The sequence below is a fragment of the Furipterus horrens genome, unplaced genomic scaffold (assembly GCF_987537825.1).
Source record: "Furipterus horrens unplaced genomic scaffold, mFurHor1.1.pri manual_scaffold_6, whole genome shotgun sequence".
Classification (NCBI taxonomy): domain Eukaryota; kingdom Metazoa; phylum Chordata; class Mammalia; order Chiroptera; family Furipteridae; genus Furipterus; species Furipterus horrens.
Window position 1 is genome coordinate 102337129 of NW_028327176.1, and position 22950 is coordinate 102360078.

General features: G+C 35.2%; 1 protein-coding gene across 1 annotated transcript in view; it reads right to left on the minus strand.

Moving 5' to 3' along the window:
- CRISP1 (cysteine rich secretory protein 1) overlaps nt 1-22950 on the minus strand; it is a 28741-nt gene that overhangs the window by 4942 nt on the left and 849 nt on the right. Inside the window, exons 2-6 of the mRNA XM_090280469.1 lie at nt 19022-19083; nt 12576-12704; nt 8332-8422; nt 7142-7290; nt 551-648 (exon numbers count right to left, since the gene is read on the minus strand). Of these exons, the coding sequence (XP_090136595.1) occupies nt 551-648; nt 7142-7290; nt 8332-8422; nt 12576-12704; nt 19022-19083 (529 nt within the window). The remainder of the gene's footprint in view (nt 1-550; nt 649-7141; nt 7291-8331; nt 8423-12575; nt 12705-19021; nt 19084-22950) is intronic.

The window sequence follows — 22950 nt, forward strand, 5'->3', positions numbered from 1 at the left end:
ACACCATGGAGACAAGGGAGTACACCTTTCCTTCACTGAAGCAATCAGATAATTTCTTCTTGAAACTGATACACTCTTGAATATGTAAATTTAATTTCTAAAGGAAAGGCATATACCAATAGTTTCACTAAAAAGCTAAATATAAGAACACTTGAAAATTTCTGTTTATTCTTGATACTCCACTCCATTTCTGCCCTTGCATTGTAAAAGTACTGTGCATTGTTGAAGTAAATATCCTTTTTTCCCCTTAAGCTCAAATTTGTCTCCCTTAACTAATATGCTTGAAGAATCAATAATACATAACAAGACTAGTGGTAATAATTTGAACATTCTGTTAGTGATATATAAATTTATTTGGAAAAATATGATGTAAAGGAAAGTACATATGTGTTTAATATTTTAGTTAATGGCTAAATGACATTTTATCTCTAAAGTTCTGCTTAACTGAAATGAAATATTTATTTGATTTTTATTTTATGTTTGAGAAACTAGAATAAGGGTGGGGGATAATTTCTAAAAGCTATATGAACCCAAGCTGTATAGTACATACTCATGACAATAGTGACAAACATAGAGAAATTGAGGTGTCAGTCTTTGGCAGCATAGTGACACACCACAGCCGATGAGGTAAGAAGTAGCCCAAATAATCTGTAAATATAAAGAGATTATTTTATTAACATCTTGATATTTTGCTAAATGATTATAATATGAATATTGTTATTTATGATTGGAAGCAAACACTTTCGCTCTAGGATACTTTGACTATAGCTTATTCGGAAGTCATAAAAACAGAAAGATTCCCATGTGTCTAGTTAATACACATACATATGCACACTCAGTAGCCATCATTGACTGTGGCTCATTCTCTTCTCCTTCCCAAATCTATATAGAAAATCAGATAGCATGATGAAGGTGGCTAGGTGATTATATAAAGTCAAAACATGGAAGAAACTTTACTTAAACATCAGAGAGTAGGCATAGTACAGAGTAACGAGTTGGCAAAATAACTCGGGTTCAAATTTTTATCTCTACCTCTCCCCGATGGGATGATATACCATGATATTATAATTTTGTAAGACAGTGTCCCTGTAATTGGGAGATACATGTTACATACTAAAACTTAAGTGTCATGGCATCAGTAACTTACTTTCAAAAGGTTCAGAAAAATGTGTATTTCTTATAGAGATATAAACAAATTTGACAATATGTGAAGAATTTATGAATATAAGTAAAAAGGGTATTTATTATACCTTTAGTGAAAATCTTCTGTGGGCTCAAGATGCTTTGAAATAAAAAGCTGGGAAGATAGATGATGGATTAAGAAGTTCCAAGTCCTTATTTTTTTATGGATATATTAAAAATAACTATTAGAGTCTGGCTAAAATAACTTTATAGAAGCTGTGGAAAGCTGTCAAAGATTTATAGCAACCAAGTGAACACCAAACCAAGAAAAAACCACAATCAAAATGGCAGAAAATTTTGATAACTTTACTCTTCCTTGACACACTGCCTCCATGCTTGCCACAGCATGGTTGGAAAGAGATGGTTTAGATTCTGTTTCCTCACTTGGGCTGGAGGAAGTAGAGAGGATCTTATTTACAATGTTCTAAACTCCTATGTACTTTCCCAATTAATATTCTTGTCTTCCTGATTTAGAGCTTAGATGGTAATCTGTGGCATAGTTCAGATCTCAGGCTAGAAGGAGCTATGGGAACAGGGGGCCTTAACTCCTTAAAGCTGAAGAGAAACTACAGGTCCACTGACACCTGGGGCATGGGTCTTTGTGCAATGACATACTATAGAACACCTAAAGTGCCAAGAAGAAGATGAGATGATAAATTGTGGGAAATTAAGACATTTAAAAGCAGCTATGCATTTGGAAGGATTACAAAAAATTAGATACATAGTGTCAGGAAAGATACATGCTCAGAAAAATAATGTAAGAAGACCTCTAAATTTCACCCTGGACTGATCCCCAGTCTCAAGATGTGCCCTGCTAATTAATCAAGATATTTCCTAGCAGTTGGCAGAACTGGGAGAAGTTGCTCTTTTTGTTCAAATGCACTATTTTCAACAACAACAACAAAATCACAAGTTATATGAAGAAATTGAAAAGCATGGCCCATTAAAAGGAACACAAAAAATCATGGAAACCATCCCTGAATATACACAGGCATTAGACTTACTACATTAGACTTCAAGAAAATGATCCTAAATATGCTTAAGGAGCTAAAGAAAAACACAGACAGAAAACTAAAGTAAATCAGGGAAATAATATATAAACAAAATTAGAATGTCAGCAAAGATTAAAATTATTTTTTTTTAAAGAATCAAACAGAAATTCTGGAGTTGCAAATAACTAAATTAAAAATTTTACTAGGTGTGATCAGGAATAGATTTAAACAGACAGAAGAAAGCATCAACCAACTATAAAATAGTTCATTTGATATCATTGTATCTGACTAGGGAAAAAAAAAGAATGAGGAAAACTCAACATAGCCTAAGGAATTTGTGAGCCATCATCAACTAGATCAATATATACATTTTGAAAGTGAAGAAAAGAGAATATAGAATAAAAGTAGTAGAGAGATTACTTGAAGAAATGATTGTTTAGGGTTTCCCAAAGTTGAGGAAAGGCATGGATCTACAAATTCAAGCTCAGTGATCTCCAAGTAGAATATAACTTATACTAAGATATATTATATTCAAACTGTCAAAGACTAAGTCTTAAGGGAAACTATTGAAAGCAGAAAAAAAATACAGTGACTCATCATGTATAGGAATCTCCGGTAAGATTATTAGAGGATTTCTCAGCAGAAAACTTGCACTACAGAAGACAGTGCTGTGATATATTTAAAGTCCTGAAAGAAAAAAAAGTAGTGGACCAAAAAGCATATATCTTGTAAAACTGTCATTCAAAAATGAGAAATTAAAATATTCTCAGCAAAACAAAACATGAAGGAATTATTTGCCTAGATCTTCCCCACAAAACATTTTTGAAGGGAATTGTCAAGTGAAATTATAATAAAAAATAAAAAAAAACTAGACAGTAACTTGAAGACATATGAGAATATAATGATCTCTAGTAACATAAATACGTGGTCAAATATAAAAACCAGGGTCATTATAATTTTGTTTTGTAGTGGAATTTTTTAAATTTTTTACAGAATTTACAAAATAAATGCATACAAATAGTAACTTAATAGGTGAGCAATGTAAAAAAAAATAATTTGTTAACAGTTACATAAGCAAGCTGTTGGAGATGTAAATGAGTAATTTTTAATGCAAGTGGTTAAAAGTTTTAAACAGATTATTGTAATTTTAGAATATTACATATTATACACATGGTAACCAAATAGAATATATCTATAGTATACACACAGAAGGAAATGAGAAGGGAATCAATATGTTCTACTACAAAAAGTCCATTAAACAAATAAACAAAAGATGTGGTAATGAAGAAAATGAGGGACAAAAAAAGCAGAAAACAATTTCCAAAATGATCAAGAAAATATACAAAACACTCCAGCCAATAACAATGGAATATACTTTTTATGAAGTACACATGGAAAAGTCTCCAAGAGAGATTATATGTTAAGCTACAAAACAAGTCTTAATACATTTAAAGTTTGAAATATAACATAGTGCTATAAATCCTAGCCAGAGAAACTAGACAAGAAAAATAAATAAATATATTTCAATATGGAAATAGTAAAATTATCTCTTTTCATAGATGACATAATCTTATATGTAGAAACTGACAATACCACAAAAAATTATTAGAACTGATATAAACAAAAAATACAAATCTGCAGAGTATCAAATTAGCACATGAAAATCAATTGTGTTTCTATATACTTGTGCTAAACAATCTCAAAAAATTAAGAAAACAATTCAATTTAAAATAGCATCAAATATAATAAAATACAGGGGTATGTAAAAGTAGGTTAATAACAAATAATACAATAATTAATAAATTACTAATACAAGAATAAACTCTCCATTTTGTGTACTCACAATTGTAGACCTACTTTTGCCCACCCCTGTAGAAATAAACCTAACTAAGTAGGTGAAAGAGTTGTACACTAAAAACTAGAAAACATAACTGGTAGTAATTAAAGAAGACTCAAATAATGGAAAAGACATCCAATGTTCATAAGACGGAGGACTTCATATATTTAACATGTTAGTATTACTCTAAGCATTCCATAGATAGAATGAAACCTCTCAGAACCCCAATACATTTTCTTTACAGATAAAAATAATTCTATAATTAATATGAAACCCCAAAGAACCCCAAATAGACAGTCTTGAAAAAGCAAAACAAAGTTGGAGCTTATATACTGCTGGATTCCAAACCTTGCTACAAAGCTACAGTAATAAAACTGGTTCTGGCATAATGATAGGCATATACACCTATGAAATAGAATAGAGAACCCAGAGATAAACCCTCACATATATGGTTAAATAATTTTCAACCAAAGTGACAAGACCATGCAACGGGAAAAGAAAAGCCTTACCACAAATAATGCTGGGGAGACAAATATCTACATGGACACAAATAAAGCTGGCCCCTACTTTACACCATATAAAAATGAACTCAAAAACAGATAAAAGATCTGAACATAATACTGTCAACTATAAATGTCTTAGAAGGAAACACAAGTGAAAAACTTTATGATATGAAATTTGGAAATAATTTCCTGATATAGCACCACAAACACAGGCAAAACAAAAAGAGAGATAAATAGGACTTCATCAAAATTTAAAACTGCTTTTTGTGTAAATAAAATACTATCATCAGAGTAAAAAGTCAATCTGTGCAATAAAAATGTATATTTGCAAATTCGTCGTCGTCGGCAGCCGTCCATCTCGAGAGACGATGGTGTAGCTTCTTAAGAGTCTATCTGCACCGCCGAGAATGGCTGTGCAGTCCGACTCGGGAGTGACACGGTATCTGTCTCCTCCCGTGTTGAATCGACATCTTGCGATGACGCTGGAGTGTCCTCTCCAGTGAAGCTGAAGCTACAGAGCCTGGGCAGGGTGATATGGAGGGTCTGCTGTTGCCCATGCAGCAGACCCCCCCCCCCTCTTCGCAGCTGAAGGGTCCAAGGGAAAGACGGAGTCGATACAGCTTGGCTTCAGGTGCGCCGCAGGAGTTGCCGGTGTTGACCACAACGTCAAACCGCCTTAGGGACTCCGGCTCCGGATTTTCTGTCAGGGTTTACTCCCTTAGCCTTTCCCTGAAGAGGTATGCCGCAAGGCAGCGGAGGTTTTTTGGAGTCAGAGTTTTCCTTCTCTGATTTGCAAATTATATACATGATAAAGGGTAAATATCTTACAACTAAACAACAAACAAAAACAACTTGATTAAATACTGAGCAAAGGACTTAAATAGACATTCCCCTAAAGAAGATATACAACATGGTGGAAGGAAGGGGAAGGGATTGGTCAAAGAACATGTATGAATGACTCATGGACATTAACAACAGTGTGGGGATTGACTGTGGGAGTAGGGGGCTGGGCTGGGTGGATGAGGGAAAGGGGGAACAAATTGGGACAACTCTAATAAAATAACAATAAAAAATTCTTTTAAAGGAAGATATACAAGCGGCTGATAAACACATGAAAAGGTGCTCTACCTCACTAATCATTAAAGGAATGCAAATCAATTCCAAAATGAAATACCACTTCACCCTTACCATACGTTGTATAATCAAAACAGATAAAACACAGCACTAACAAAAACAAACAGAAGTGCATGTGTGTTATGTATTGGATATTTTTGTGCCCTCAAAATTCATATTCTGAAGCTTTAACCAAGCAGTGTGGCTCTATTTGGAGAAGAAGTCTCTAAGGAATTAATTTCAGTTAAATGAGGTCATAAGGGTGGGGCCATGATATGAGGGAAATAGTGTTCTTATAAGAAATGGCACCAGAGCTCAATCCCCTCTCCAGGTATGCACAGAAGACCATGTAACGACATAGTGAGAAGATGGCCATATATAAACCAGGATGGGAGCTCTCACAGAAACTGACTATGCTCCAGAGGGTCACAGATTTGTAGCTTCCAGAACTGTGAGAAAATAAATTTATGTTGTTTAATCCATCCAGCCTATGATAACTTGTTAAAGCAGCCCAAACAGAACAAGAGAGTATAGATGTGAACAAATTGGAAATTTCATTGCTGTTGAGAATGTGAACTAGTACTGCTGCTGTGGAAGACAGTATGCCAGCTCCTCAAGTAATTAAACATTAGAATTACCATATGATCTAGTAATTCTGCATCTGGGTATATACCCAAAATAATTAAACTAGGATATGAACAGATATTTGTATACCAATGTTTATAACAACATTATTCTCAGTCAAAAGGTGGAAACAACCTAATTATCTATTGACAGATGAATGGATAAACAACAGGTGGTATATACATACAATGAAATGTTTTTCAGCCTTAAAAAGGGGTAATGTTCTAACACATGTGATAACATGGATGAACATGGATTGAGGATATTATGCTGAGTGAAATAAGGCAGTCATAAAAAGACAGGTATTGTCTGATTCAATTTGTAGAGACAGAAAGTAGACAGGTGGTTGCCAGAGAATGGGGAGAGGGAGGAATGGGGAGTTATTGTGTAGTGAGTACTAAGCTTTAGTTTGGGAAGATGAAAAGTTCTGGAGAAGGATGGTGGTGATATTTGTGTAACAATTTGAATGTAGTTAGTATCAATGAACATTAATGGTACATAATTTAAAAAGTTAAAATGACAATATTTATACTATATATGAATATTATGTTACCACAATAAATATAAACTGGTAAAAGCAGGGCTTCTCTGTATTATAAGTTACAAGTTATTTTCATTCTTTACAAACATAATTTGTAAATGACATTGATATTTTATGTTTCTTTTTACTTCCCAGAAAACCAAATTCGTAAAGAAGGAAACATCCTCTCTAAGTTGTCTATTAAGGGAATCACATTTCCTTGTGTTGCAAATTACAAGAGGAATTCAGTGGGTCTAGTATAAGTTTGCAAAAAGGTGGGTAGAATGATTTTCCTTAGTTCTAAGTCACCTATTTTTTGCACATGATCATAGTCACTTAAGCAATGTGTATATTTGCCAGTTCACATTACCTGAGTGTAATGATCAATTGTGTTTTCTTCATCTGTTGATGACCAGAAGCCATAATAAAAATATTTAGACTCATTGGACCAGGTTCCAATTATCTCTGACCATGTGGTAGCATGAGATGTCAAATGCTTATTTTCTCCACAAAATGTATCTGGAAGGAGAGAAAAGGGCTGAGTTGTATGCTAAAATTTTAAAAATACTTTACAAGGAGGATGACTTCCTTCTTTTTACTTTATAAAAGTTTTACTGGTCATCAACCAATGTCTGTATCTCTGCTGGCAGTCTTCTTTCTCATTGATGAATAAACATCTGGTGCTCAGGTTTGGTGAGAAGCTGGCAGTACCAGATGATGTGGAAAGCTTGGAAATCAAATAAGTCAACATTTCAGTCTCTGCCCCTTAGCTGATGGAGAAGGGTGAAATCAGTCAGTGCAGACTATGAATTGTAATAGGGTTTGTGGTCTGAAAACAGCTATACAGAGGTATTAATCATTTAAGGTCCTTGAAATAAGCATTTGCTCATTTAGCCATCTCACTTGTGCAGTGAACTCTTAATCAAACATGGTATTTGGGAATGATGTGCATTTAGGAAGAGTCACATTGCTAATTCACTGCTCAACAATATTGGGCAAAGATGCCCAATAATCTATAAATATGGAGGTTTCATTAGTATTTTAAAACTATTTTGTAATAAACAATATTTCATAAATATTATTAATCTCTATTTGAGTAGTAAGTAGTATTGGCTTTCCTGGAAACTAACAGGGACACACCCGTTATATATGCCATGATGTGGAGTCATTTTTGAGCTCAGTAGAGATGAGTATAACTTCTCAACTGTGTTAATGTTCCAAGCTTAAGGTATGGTGATATTGTGGGTAGCTGAAGTAACATAGAGTGGAAATCTAGCTATCTAGCTGTCCATACAGTCATTATTGTATTACTCAACTATTCTGTAACACTGAGAACCTTGATTTTTTTTTCCAATGAATGGAATTTGTAATTTAAAATAATTGACTATCCAAATTAAAAAAAAATAATAATAATGAAACAATGTAGTTGGCCACAATTCACTATCATTTATGGGGCAAGTGTAAATATAGACAGCACGAATTAAATTACCCTTTCAAGGTTATTTAACAATCCCTGAAGACTTGTGAGCACAAAGGTAAGTCATACAAACATATACCTACTTGTAATTCTCCTCTTGAGTGCATTGCTCTCTACCAAGGTGCAATCCTTTGACAATATTCTGGCGTTCTGCGCAGCTTCTTCATTCCAGCTCTACAGTGCAAGGGTAAAATATTGAACAAACACATGAGCTTAACATTTCCACGGTAAGATTTCAGTTTATTGTTTTTAAAAATCCAACTCTAGAAATATCTTCAATTTAAATAATTTAAATAATTATACTACTGTAAATAGTCCAATTGAAAGAGGAAGATACACCTTCCAATTCATTGTTTTAAGCTTTGATTTACTAACTCAGAATTTGGTAATAAAGTTCAGATGTAGCTTCTCTCTCAGAAGTATTAAAAAGGTTAAGTAAACACTTCCAGTAAAAAGTACCAAAGTTAGAAATCCCTTCCAACATTTATTGCTACATATTATTTAATCTTTTTGAATCTCAGTTTCTTCATCTGGAAAACATAACCTATAATTCTACCCAATTGTTTATTCAAAAATGTTAATATGATAACTTATACAATTCAATTGTGATATGGCAAATCTCATGTTACATGCTCAATACATAATTGATGGCTGTGATCAGAAACAAGTATAGTGTCACACATCTCCATATAAAATTGTGAATAATAATAAAAATTATAGCTAATACAACATGCCAGGATCTGTTACCAATTCTGTATGTATATTCCCCCATTTTTGCTCACAGCAATCCTACAAGGGAAGTATTATTATTATACCCATTTGCAAATGAGAAAATTGAGGCACAGAGATGTTGTATTACTTTTTAATATAAAACAACAAATAGGTGGCAAAAAGAGAATTGGATTCTATGCTGTTCTGGCTCCAGAATGTGTGCCCTTAACTCTCAATGTGTATCAACTGTGCAGAGCCGAAGCATTTTGTTTTTTATATCTCCCAATAAAATGAAATGCAGAGTGTCTATATCACTAGTTAAGGGACTCTCTGACATTCTCTCAAATGCTCTTTCCTTTCACACTTCATAACATTCATTTAAAAGACTGTTCAAATATCTACATCCAGCACATTATCAACTGAAGTTGTGGAGTTGGTGTTTTACACTGGGGTTTTACATAAGTCCTTTAGCTACTCTTTGGAATAATTTTTGGATGACACCCTGACAAAGATTTATAATATTTAGCTTGGCCTCAACGTTTATTACGTATATATGCTGCCATCTGGGTTCGTTTCTTAGAATTACACCACAGACTGATGAATTTAGTAAAGTGTTAGATGAATTAAGTAACTCATTAGCCTAGGGTCAAAGTAAAAACATGCTTTTGTAGAGTTTGATTGCTTCATTCAAGAAAATATTTTAGTAGTGCATACAGGAGAGATGACACAACACATCCCTTTAGGCACAAGATCCTCTGGCAGTGGGAATACCATCAACAATCACACTCACTCTTACAAACTCTTGCCCATAAGGGCCAGGTTACCAAATGCTTGGGGCTGGAGCTTACCTGGCAACTTACAGCTGACTGCTTGTCACACAAACTGTGATGCACAACCAAGATCCCTTTCTGAACTGGAGCACTGGTTTCCTCTTAAGCTGGGAGTCCTGCCCACAGACAACTCTACTACTGCCTGTCCTCCCTAAAATTGTCCTTATTCATGAGCATAATCCCTTCTCTGGGCAGCCCATATCCAACAGCTAGTACACATGGGAACTGTAAATGCCAGGCCACCTCCTTCCCACTCAAGACAGTTCAGAAGGTTTTTCCTAGTTGTAGAGTTTCCCAAGGGAGTAGCTGAGGCCTCTATCAGGACCGCATAATAATGCAGCTCCCCCACATGCCCAATGCTATTTCCCTTTCTATTTTCATAGGTAGGCCTAAGTCTGGAGATTGTTTCCCAATAAATATCCCACATGCTAATTTCCATCTCAGAGTCTGCTTATCTTATTGTATAAATTACCTGCAACATTCATTACACAGTCTGTTGTTCAGACCTCTTTAAGGAAGCTCTCTAGGACATTACTTCTGATTTATGTTGATAAGATACTCTTTCTGTGATACATTCTTGATTAAAATCACAAGTGAGTGTGTATGCTTATTACACCAAAGCTATAAAGTCTGCCTTTAACAAGTGGTTCTGCTTAATCAGTTTTTAACCCAATATACAGAAACTTTTAAACATTTTTTAAAAAACAACTGCCTGGCAGTTGTGATGGGCTTTTCAGCCCTACAGTAATTCTATCAGTTACTTTTTACCCGTGTTCTAGGCATTGTTTGTGGAAGAGCTTAGTTCCCATATTCCCTTTAAAATGTTTCTCAGTTTTATCGGTGCACTTCATTTATCATCTTGTTGCTCTCTCATACCTTTGTAACTTAGCACTTGAACATATCTATTCTTAGGTTCTTATGTTTCTATTGTATAAACCTTTAATTCACAATAATGAAATTCAGAAATCAGAGGCTATAATTTCCACTTACTCTCTAACTTCTTCAATACCTCCTAGCTACACTTATTTGCTCATCTGGAAACCAAGGAGTTTAGACAATGTTTGTCCTGAGGGAAGTAAATAATTAAGAGCAGATGCCTGGAGCTGGCCATCTGCAATTGTATCTGTTCTGATCCAGTACTTAGGACTGGAGACAGTACTTAATTTCTCAGAGGTTCAGATTAATCATCTGCAAAATAGAAATGATAGTATCTAATCACAGAGTTATTGAATTAAATGAATTAATATAATAGGTTCCAGAAGAGTGACTGTCAGTAGTAAGCACAATATGCATGTCAATTAAGGCCCTGGCTGGTTTAGCTCAGTGGATTGAGCGTCGGCCTGCGAGCTAAGTGTCGCTGGTTCGATCTTACAGTCAGGGTACATCAGAGAAGGAAAACTCTGCCTCCAAAAAACCTCCGCTGCCTTGCGGCATACCTCTTCAGGGGAAAGGCTAAGGGAGTAAACCCCGACAGAAAATCCGGAGCCGGAGTCCCTAAGGCGGTTTGACGTTGTAGTCAACACCGGCAACTCCTGCGGTGCACCTGAAGCCAAGCTGTATTGACTCCCTCTTTCCCTTGGATCCTTCAGCTGCGAAGAGAGGGGGGGTCTGCTGCATGGGCAACAGCAGACCCTCCATATCACCCTGCCCAGGCTCTGTAGCTTCAGCGTCATCGCAAGATGTCGATTCTACACGGGAGGAGACAGATACCGTGTCACTCCCGAGTCGGACTGCACAGCCATTCTCGGCGGTGCAGATAGACTCTTAAGAAGCTACACCATCGTCTCTCGAGACGGACGGCTGCCGACGACATGTCAATTACAACCCTCACAATGTAACAATGTTGATAAATAGCCTTTGATTTTCATTGTTTTGTTCAAATAACACTTTAGATCCAAAGATGACCAAGAGATAAATTTTGAAATCACGTATCTATTCACTTGCTTCCTCCCCTTTTTCATCTGCATGAGGAAACTGTCACTTAGAATCACCCTGCAGAATCTGTACTATTTCTAACCATTGCTACTTTAGGCCAGTCCAGGGTTCAAGGAACCAGAATAAGGTTTTCCAAAACACTGAATGATACTTCTGTGAGATAATGAACATGACATTAATCACCTGAGACCTCCCTAGATTTTGTTTGTTTTATAGCAGCTAAACTGCTCACATATCAAGCTTTTAGTGGAAAGACAATTTCTCTCTCCTTTTATGAGATGCAAAGGAACTGGGAAATAGATTTGTCAATATCTGTTTACCTGGCAGCATCACCTGGCTTAGAATCTGGACATCTTTATTCTCAGAAGAATATCTTAGCCTCTGAGCTGTTGCCTAAGGAAAACAGCTATAAAACACCTCAATAACTTGTTAAAAGTTTGCTATACTGAGGATGCTGACTGGCCACATTAACACCAGCAGGAGCTTGGCCTGGTCTTCATCCCAGACCTTCCAAATCAGGATCTCAGAGAGTGGGCCCCAGGAACCTATGCTGAACCAAGTTCTTCAGGTGATTCTTAAGTACACTCAGGCTTGAGAAGCACTGTTCTGGGCCCACTGTGAATGAAGCCAGCCTGTCTGGTTGGATGGAGTTGCTGCTCTGTCATTTACAAACTGCATGAGTTTGAGAAGGTTATCTTCTCTGGACCTCTGTTTCTTCTGTTGCTATGCCATGGGTTTGCTTGTGAAGACCAAACTTCTAGCATATTGAAAGTGAATAGAACTTAATAAAAACCCAGTAAACACCATTACTATTATTGTCATCATTGTTACTGCTGTTTGAATAATCTTACCATTTTCAGCATGTTGCCGGCTGGTGGATTTACTTCTCTCCTGAGCTTATTATGTAGATTAACAATTTCTTCTTGGATACTTGCTGATTCAGTAAAGATTGTGTCATATGCAACCATAGCTGAACTTGCCTGTTACCAGAAAATTATTAGTCTTCCTTCTTTTAAGTGGAATTTGTCATGTACAAATACTACTTTGCAGACCTGTACACAATTTTAATTTATAGTTTACATTCAATAAGTAATGATAGAGAGTATTTTAAAATATGTTATCTCAATATGTTAGTTTCCATTTCTCCAGCACTAGTTTAAAAGATTTCTGAATGCCCATTTGACATTATACAAGTCTATAGAGTAGTGCAGTACTATGTGATGGGGTTTTCCAAATTTGTAATTGGTACTTTGGACCAGATTGAAGCAGTTGTTATTAGGCAATATGAACCACAATAGGATGTCTTGGTAGCACACCTTTTACTGACTGATGTCGCTTCCATGGCTCATTCCTTACCGCAAGTGTTCTCTTTGCTTCCCAGATAAACCACTTATACTTGAATTCCTGTTTAAAGGTATGTGTCTAGGAGAACCTAATGTAAGAGATTCATTCATGAGTACAAAGACTCAAATCTCTTTAACTCATATTTTACAACTTTGTCTTATTCGTATGAGAAAACATTAATATTTGCATCTGCAAGTATAACACAGGACTCAAATTAGCTACAATCTAGAGTTTGTGTGAATAAAAAAATGTTTACATTTTATCTTGCAACTCAGAAGACGAATAACTCCTTAATATTTTAGGTTTACATTAATTTCAATAAAGAACAGGTTCTTTTCTGTGTTTGTAATATATCACATGTACCTCATATCCTCAAAAAGAGTGGTAAAACTTATGTAGTATAATTTGAGTGATATCTATTTATTCCTAAACTACTATGGGACTATCAATATAATTTCTGAATAATTAGGATACAGTGTCATGCTTTCCTCAAATATAAAGTAGTTTTTGTCATTTATTTTATGGAACCAATTTTAGGGTATAGAGAAAAAGCATAAATATGGAAATTCAGAAGACCCACCTAGAGACTGTTCTATGTGGACATCATTTTCTCAAAAATACACTATTTTGTTGTTTTTTTTCCCTTTGTACTACAGGTAGCTCTGGTCTAGACTGGAGGAGAGGTCGATGACTCACAGGAATCCCCTTATCATTTCCAGATTATAATTCTCCTTGATCCTCCAAAAAACACATCTGCAATAAAACTAATGGCATTTAGCACTACCACCTCATCCCTGAACATTTACTCTCCTATAACAATTCTTCTGTTATTTCCTCTTATTCATGGAAATTGGGTCTCCTGAAACAATTCATTTTGTCCATCTAACGACTCAGTCAACTTGAGGGACTCCAGCATCCACAGAGATAATTCTTGCTGTCTGATATCTCAGGCCTTTGAACTCTTCCTTTCTTAAAACTTTTCTTTAAGACTCTTCAGTTCTCCACCTCAATACTCACAATCTATATTTCACAATCACTCCAAAAGTCTATACCTCCCTACCTAATTACCCAGTCAAGCATTTCAGTGTCTGACCATGATTCTCTGTTCTTCCAAGTTGCTAAGGTCAGTCACTCTATTAGCCATCAAGCTCATTCCTTATTTTCTCTATTTGCCCTTTCTCGTCGTTTCTTTCTTTTCTGTCCATGTCCTCTCATTTCAACAACTGTCTTGCTGAAAGATTGAATCCTTTGCCTGCGCATCCTCATATAGGAACACACCAACTTTGAATGGGAGCAAATATGTCCTTGCCTGCATTAAGTCAGCTAAGTACTGACCAAAAGATATCAGAAAATAACTAATATTGGTATCACCCATTATCAGGATGTCTCATCTCAAATTGTCCCTTAATTCTGCACATTAATTTTACTCATTTACCTGCTTACCTCACATTGTTTCTGTCCACAATGTTATTGCAGAACTTGTACACTTTACCCCAATAACATTTTCCCTCTCAATAGATTGTGGTATGCTTTACTTTCTTCAGTGAAGAGAAGCTATCAGAGGGTAGCTGCTTCAACTTCTCTTCACACTGCAGGTAACTCTTTTGTGGTCCTATGGAACAGGTTATACTTTCTTCTGTGTTCTTTTAAAACCTATTTTATTGATGCATAATTGTGATGTAAAATAGTGTACATATTGAATGTATACATCTCAGTGAGTTTGTAGATTAGTACACACTCAGGAAACTATCACCACATCAAGACCATGGGCACATCCATCACTTCCTAAAGATTTTTCCCACCCTCTTCATTATAACTATTATTATTTTGTGTATGTGACAGAAACACTTCACATAAGATATGTCCTATTGGCAAATTTAAAACAGTATATCCACCTGTGAAAGAATTACACCAAACTCTTATTTTAAACCATACATAGATATCTACTCAAAATGGATTAAAGACTTAAATACAAGACCTGAAATCATAAAAGTCTTGGGCAAAAATACAGATAAAGTGCCTTTTGGTCTTGGCCAGCACAGACTATCAACATAAGAAACATTCAAACCTGTAGAGAATTTTTATGAATTTATTTTAGCCAAACTGATATCAATTGCCAGGAAGCAAAACCTCAAGGGATTGAGAAAATGCTCTGGAGAATGGCAGTTATGAACCTTATTTTATATATTACAGTCAATAGAGGAGGCATAAGTGGGTCCCATGAAATCTATTGGTGATCGAGTAGGAAGGCAGGCAGGATACAGCAAAGCGGGGAAACCTCTGGGATTGGATAAAAAGTAAAATGAGGGACACATACCTCTTTCACACAGGGGAGTACAGGATAGTTAACAGTCAACAATTAGCACAATAACTAACAATAAGGAAATTTGTGGTTTCCCTCTGGTGTGGTGCCTAAGCTTTGAGTGATCTTTAAAGAGGAAATAGGTCATTTCAAAGGTATCTTATCATAGATGAAGAAAGACAAATAGATGGGCTGTATTAAGGTAAAGATTGACTTTTTCAGAAGATTCTAGCCCAGGACATGACTGCCTGCCATGGTCTGCTTTTAGTTAGAAAGATTTTAATTTCAGACCATTCTATGTGGTTACTTTAGATCTCTGAGTTTATAATGCTGCCATATAGGCCTCTCCTGAGCTTGTCAGACTGAGTATGTGGCCTCTTTTCATTTGCAAGACAATAAAAGCAAAAATAGACAAATGGGATTACATTATACTAAAAAGCTTCTGCACAGCAAAAGTGACAAAAAATGAAAAGGAAATTTACAGAATGGGAGAAAATATTGCAAACCACATATATCATATGGGGTTAATATCCAAAATATATAAGGGACTCATACAACCCAATAGTACCAAAAAAAAAAAAAGAAAAAAGAAAACCCATTAAAATTTACACAAAGGACATGAATAGACATTTCTCCAAAGAAGACATAAAGAAGACAGAAGTGGCCAACAGGTACTTGAAAAAGTTCTTAACCTCACTATTCATCAGGGAAACACAAATCAAAAGCACAATGAGATATCACCAAACATCTGTTTGAATGGCTATTATTAAAACCAATATATTTCAAATGTTGGCAATGATGTTAAAAAAAAAGATAATCCTGTTACACAGTGAAAATGCAAAGTGGTACTGCCATTATGAAAAATTGTATAGGGTTCCTCAAGGAATTAAAAACAGGGCATTCTCTCAAAAGCACATTTCACCACCAGTGTTATTTAGTCCATTCGCATCCACCTTTCCCCAAATCTCATATTACTCATTATCTTTCCATTTTATCTTCAACCATTTTTTTGTCTTGGTCCTTCCCACTGTCATTTATTCATGATGATGTTGCCTGTATCTTAAAATAAGTAAACAAACAAAACTCTTGAATTATCTCTCTTCCTCATTCAATCATTGTCCTTTCTCTACTTTCTTTCCCTATCAAAATTTCTGAAAATGTTGCCAGCACTGGCTGCCTGTAATTTCCTGTTGTCTAACTAATATAGTCTTACATTCACTCTCTCCTCATTTATTCCACTTAAACAATGCATTCGTACCAGTGGTGATACACCTCCTCCCCAACTCTTTTCTCCCACTAGACATTAGACAATATCTAGAGAAATTTTTGATTGTCATGATTAGATGAGGGAGAGTAATCTGCCACCTGGTGGACAGAGGCTACTGATGCTTCCAAACATCTTAAAAAGGCTGGAACGGCCTCGAGTCACCAACAAACTCAAAATGTAAATTCAATATATTCTTCAAATATCATTGTCCTCCTTAGTCTATTGGCAACTAACTCCTTTGGCTAAGCTGTCAGTGTAGAAATAGTCTTTTTCTTAGTGTAAGGGATGCCATATTCTCTTCACCTTTCTCTTACCTCTCATAGTTCTCCTTCCCCTGGACTGACTGTGGCTACAGCCGGGTCCTCTGCTGGCCTTCTGCTGGCCTTCCAGAATGAGCACATGACCCATCGTCTCTGCATTCTCCCTCTCACTCCCAATCCGGCTCCTCACAGCCCATTCTCCAGTTATCAACCAGAGTGAACATTTCAAAATGCAGACACAATAGAGTCACTTTTCTGTTAAAAGTCTTTACCAGTTACAAGTCTTAGAAAGAACTAAACCTTCAACTGAGCCTATGAATACCCTGCTGCCTTCCCAAACTCTATTTAGGACATGCCCCCTCCTTTTCTCTGCTTTAGTCTCAGTGATTTTCTTTTGGTTATTCCAATGTGCCAGTTTCCACACTGCTCAGAATATTTGCCTAAGCCTGTCCCTTTGTTAGTATGCTCTTGCAGCTTGCTCTACCAAGCCATGTCAATATGCCCTTTAGATCTGAGGCCTACGCAGGTCCTAATCACCAGAGAAGTCACTAAGTACTTCCAACAAGATCAAACCAGCTTAATTACCTGCTTACCAGTCCCTACACTTTTTATTCAAAGACCTTATTCTGTAACATTTACCAGATTCTCACGGAACACTTAATCTCTCAGTAAAAAAAAAAAAAAAAATTCTGTCCAATTAGATGCTTAGTATTCCAGTATACTCTGACACTGAAGAGAAGTTTAAAATAACATTCAAGCCTGGAGGTCAGCCTATTTACTTTCTATCTGAGTTTAAAAATTGTTGTTTTTCTTTTAATAGCAAACTGAAACAGCTTTTATTTACTTTCACTGATATTCATCTATTTGGGGCTCTATTTGTCTTATATTCATGTTTTCATTTAAAATTCTTAAGCCTTATTTTTCTGAGCAGATTGTCTAAATTATATGCAAGTGTTATAATAACTCTCTGTCTATAGACATATCATTTTATCAGTGCTTTCGACCTTTTCATATTTTTCCTTTGTATTTTTGGTCAGTATTGGATATCAGTATGTGATACTGATTCCTTCTTTAACATGTCAACCTAGGCCAGACAGTCTCCCAGAACTCAGGCTAAGTGGCCTAGACCAGTGTAGTATTAAGTAGGTATTAAAGGCAAAGGAAGGAGTCTTCTTTAACACTCTACCTCCAGCTTCCTCGATGATTTTTGGATTGAACAACAGCTCCACCTGCTTTCTCTTTGGGAAAAGGTGTGAGTGATATGATCTAAACCAGCACCTCAATAGTCTAATGCATATGGATTTTCTCTTGTGTATAATATTTAGTACCTTCCATGTCTGACTTATCTAGCATATAAAAATATAAAAACCATTTTCTATACCAAAGCTATTAACTTCAGCTCATAATAAAAATATTTTGGGAAACGTTAACAAGTGTAATATTTTCTCTACATCATTGAGGTTTTTACAGGTACATATTAGTGGATGAACACAACGTATTTGAAACTTACTTCTTATTTTACCTTTGAGTGTTTTGTTTGTGTTTCTGATTGATGAAGTACTTGTCTTTAATAAGTGGCGATATTCAGGCCTTACATATCCACTCCATTGCTAATAACTCCTTATATAATACTTCTCTCGTTACTGTTGGCAGCATTCATTTTATATTTAATTTTGATGTGTAAAATCTTGTTATAGTTATAAGTCAGATAGCTCAGTCTGGATATCAATGGAATACTTACTTTTTCTGAGTAAACAAAACAAAACAGTATTTTTCCCATTTAGTCCATGGAAAAATTATCAATAAGTAATTCTTCCCCTACATTCTCAGTGTTTTTGAATTATCCAGAGGGACTATAATAAAATAGTATGGGCCCAGTGAACCAAACTACTTGGGTTTACTGATAAGCTCTGCCACTTCCTAGTTATCTAACCTTGACTACAGGAGTTACCATTTCTTTGTAATATTGTATTAAGAATTGTACTTTCAATGGTGAGAACTAGGCAAGTAACAGGCATAGAGTTCTCACAACAGTTCCTATAACAAGGTGAGTCTACTACAATGTTAGCTCTTATTTCTTCCAAGAAGTAATCATGAAATACATAAACCTCACAATACCCTTACAATCAAAATAGGCAGAAAGCTGGCAGCAGCAGCGAAAAATAAGAAGTGCTTCATTCTTGTCCCTGGAAAGAAAAGTAACATAGTTTTAGATTCTTGTCAGCTCCTGAGACAAAGTTTTATAATAAGACCTTTTAAAAACCAATTTTATATATTTTCTGCAAAAAGAAACCAGAAGAATCCTAACAAGGTTTAATATATTAGTCATTGAGATTGAGAAGGGAAGATGGGACAGTGATTGGAAGAATAATAGACTTAATGTCTTAATCCCTTGAAGTGTTGAATATGTTACATTATATGACAAGAGAATTAAGGTAATAGGTGAAATTCAGATTGCTAATCAGCTGACTTTAAAATAGGGAGATTATTCTGGGTTATTCATGTGAGTTCAATGTAATCACAAGGGTACTTAAATTTGAAAGGGGAAGGCAATGTCAGTGTTGAGTTATGAGAAAGACTTGGCCAGCCACTGCTGACTTTGAAGATAGAGAAGGGACCATGCACACCAAAGAATAAGGGCACCTCTGGAAGTAGGAAAAGGAAGGCACGTGGATGCTTCCTGGCATTCTCCCTGCTGATCCCTGATTTTAGCCCAGGGAGACCCATTTGTACCTCTGACCTCCAGGACTGTACAATAATAAATTTGTGTTGCTGTAGTACATTAGGTTTATAGTAATTTTCTTATAGTAGCAACAGGAAAATAATATAAAAATATAAAAAAAATTAGATTTGAATTCTCTATTGCTTATAGAGGAGAGGTATGATCTTGGTACTATTAAGTTATGTACATGATTTAGACACATTCTATAACATTTGATTATTCTACTAAGAATGGTGGTCATTGGGAGACAGGAAGGTCAGTTAATATACCCTCTCCTTTATTTCTGTTCAAAAAAGTTTGCTTTAAGATATTAATAAATATAGGTTTTTAAGTTTGGTTGGCACCTTTTCTTCGCAAACTGCCAAGTTTATTTCTGAGTCCTTCCTGATAAGTGGTAAGCAAAAAAGGCTGAGAGTTTGATTCTTTTTTTAAAGAAAACTTCCAAAAAGTAGATTAAATGATACATGCAGAATAAGGCCCATGACACGGTTTGTCACTGCTCTCAAGCTTCCCCTGCTCACTATTAAATGTGTCTGATGTCAGGACACTTCTGTGAATTATTTTTTTCAGGGAACATGCACATGTAAACAATCTCTTTGTTGCTCTTTAGTCATCTTTTTCTTTCCCTTCATCTCTTTTCCCCTCCAAAATGTCACATACCCCTAAGCCCCAAAATTTATAGTAATCTGGTGACATAGATGTTGAAATAGCATCCTATTCTCTTATGTAACCCTCAAAAAAAATCCAGTAAAATGCAATTTTTCCCCTGAGTTAACTGAAGAAAAATAAAATAAAAAAGACCTACTGAAATATAGTAAGTTAATATATATAAATACTATATTTGTTATCTCATTATTTATACAATTATATAAAACTGCAATTATATATGTATATATACACACATTTATATATGGTCACTAAAGTGTTATTATTTAAGTTAAGTCCCATTATGAGGCTGTCTGTAACTTCTGTTGCATTTTCTGAGGAAAAACTTTTGGGGTTGGTGAGTATGCTCATTATCTTAATTGTTATGCTATTTTCATGGATATATATTAATAAGTGCCTTGATTTTATCTAAAAAAGGCTGTTAGAGAGGTTTAAGATATACCAAAAAATTACTTGTTTCACGTCAATTAAACCACTGGCACTGACAATTTAGATTTTGTCTTTAAGTCCATTTTTTCTCCTTATGTACAAATGTAGTTTAGTACTTAGATTTACACATAAACAAGGATTTCTACAAAATATATTGTTTGCTATTTTTCCCAGAATTTCTATTGTGATTCATTATGAGCATTATTTTGATAATGCAAATGACTCATAATTTACTTTGGCTAAAGTCTGATTTTTAGCCTATTAATATTTTTCTCTATAAGTAATGTTATAAATACATTGTTTACATGAGGTTCAAATATCCACGGGAGCAACTGAGTCAAACATCAAGATAAAGGTTGATACTTGGGTATCAATAGTACATGAAGCATTTTGGAATGAAGATTGAATTCAGGTAATTAGGAAGGTGTCACCATTGGCTCAGAGCTCTCATGAAAGTACAGCCTTTGGGCTCTGGGAGGGTCCTCAGGGATGAGTAGAAGGTGGGGCTGGAGGGATGGAAGACTGCAGAGAATAGACAAGAGCTTTTGGCAACCAGCAACTCCTACAGAAATAGCAAAGGTGCAGACATGGAGATTAGAATTGGAGAGCATGATTTAGAGGTTGAGTAGAGATTGTGGGGGTGGAAAAATAAGTGGGCCCATGGTGGAGACTCTGGGGACCCCGACTGTGGTCTAATTCTCACTAGAGAATTAGAACAGGATTTGTCCCAGGACCTGGGCCATAGCCAAGCCTCCAGAATAGTCTAAATGATTCTCCATTACTTGGAAGACTGCAGATTTAGAAACTAAGTAGGAGATCATTTTAACTTAAAAATTATAGTTGCTTGTTCTGAGGTAAAGGAAGCTTTACCTTTACAGGAGCAGCAGGGGTATCACCTCATTGACTTTAACATACACAATAGGCAATCTTAAGCCAAAGCTCTTAAAATATCTTCAGACAAGAATGTCAGAAACATGACACACTATTTAAATTTATTTTCCTGTTTCACATTGTGTTGTTATTTATTTGTAAACAGAACATGGAAATTTGCAAGTTGTATTTAGTAGAAGGAAAGATCAAAAATGAGGAAAAAAAACTGAGGAGAATTGAGTACAGCCCTCTGGCATGCCCTTATGTACTCATTCTGATGTATTAAATTGTTCGACCATGCCTGTTTCAGAAAGCACTTACATGAAGAACAGTCCCTTCCCTGTCTTAGCCAGAGTTCATAAGAACGAACACTACAAGGAAAATATTGTCAATCTTTTTATCCTCTTTGCCTCAGGGAATTTGTCAATTAAAAGATTACTAAGGTACACTTAATAAAGTATATAAATCTTAAGTGTACAGATTGATAAATTTGTAACTATATATATTTACCACCACCAAAAGCAATATATGTAATAGTTTCAGCACTCAAGAAGATCCCTGGTTCCCCCATCCAGTCAGTAACTTCAAGAGTAAAAAGCAGTCTGATTTATGTAACTACAGGTTAGTTTGATCAGTTTTGAAACTTCATATTAATAAAAATATATACATTTTTATTATCTAACCTCTTTCACTTGATATTAGGCTTATGCTACTCAATCATGTTGCATGTGAAGTTTATTTTTGTTAATAGTTATTCTACTGTATGCACACAATACAATTTACCTACTTGTTCCATTATTAAACATTTTCTTTTCAGTTTAGAGCTGTTGTAAAACATCTATGAACATTTTATGCATGTCTCTTTGTACATATTACTATTCACATTTTTTGAGTATATACACATGAGTAGAATCATTGGGTCATACAGTACACATATGTTTTTCTTCAGTAGGTACTGTAAAATCTTTTTTCAAAGGAATTATAAAAACTTAGGTTTTTTTCTTCCACTAGCTTCATATCCTCACCCATATGTGGTATTTTTTTCCTCTTTAAAAACGAAATGAAACATTTTATCCATTATTTTTGTGTAATGGTATATATCACAGCTTTAATTTGTATTTGTCTCATGACTAATTATATTGAATAGATTTCTATGTTTATCAGCCACTTTGTTACCATCTTTGGTAAAATCTGTCAATTTTTTTGGCCACTGTTGTAATTAGATTGACTGTATCTTATTGACTTCTAGAAATTCTCTATATGTTTTGATATAAAGTATTTGTAAAATGTATATATTACAAATATCATGTCAGTCTTTTTGGCTTACTTTTTGAACTCTAAATTGTATCTTTTTTTAAACAGAAGT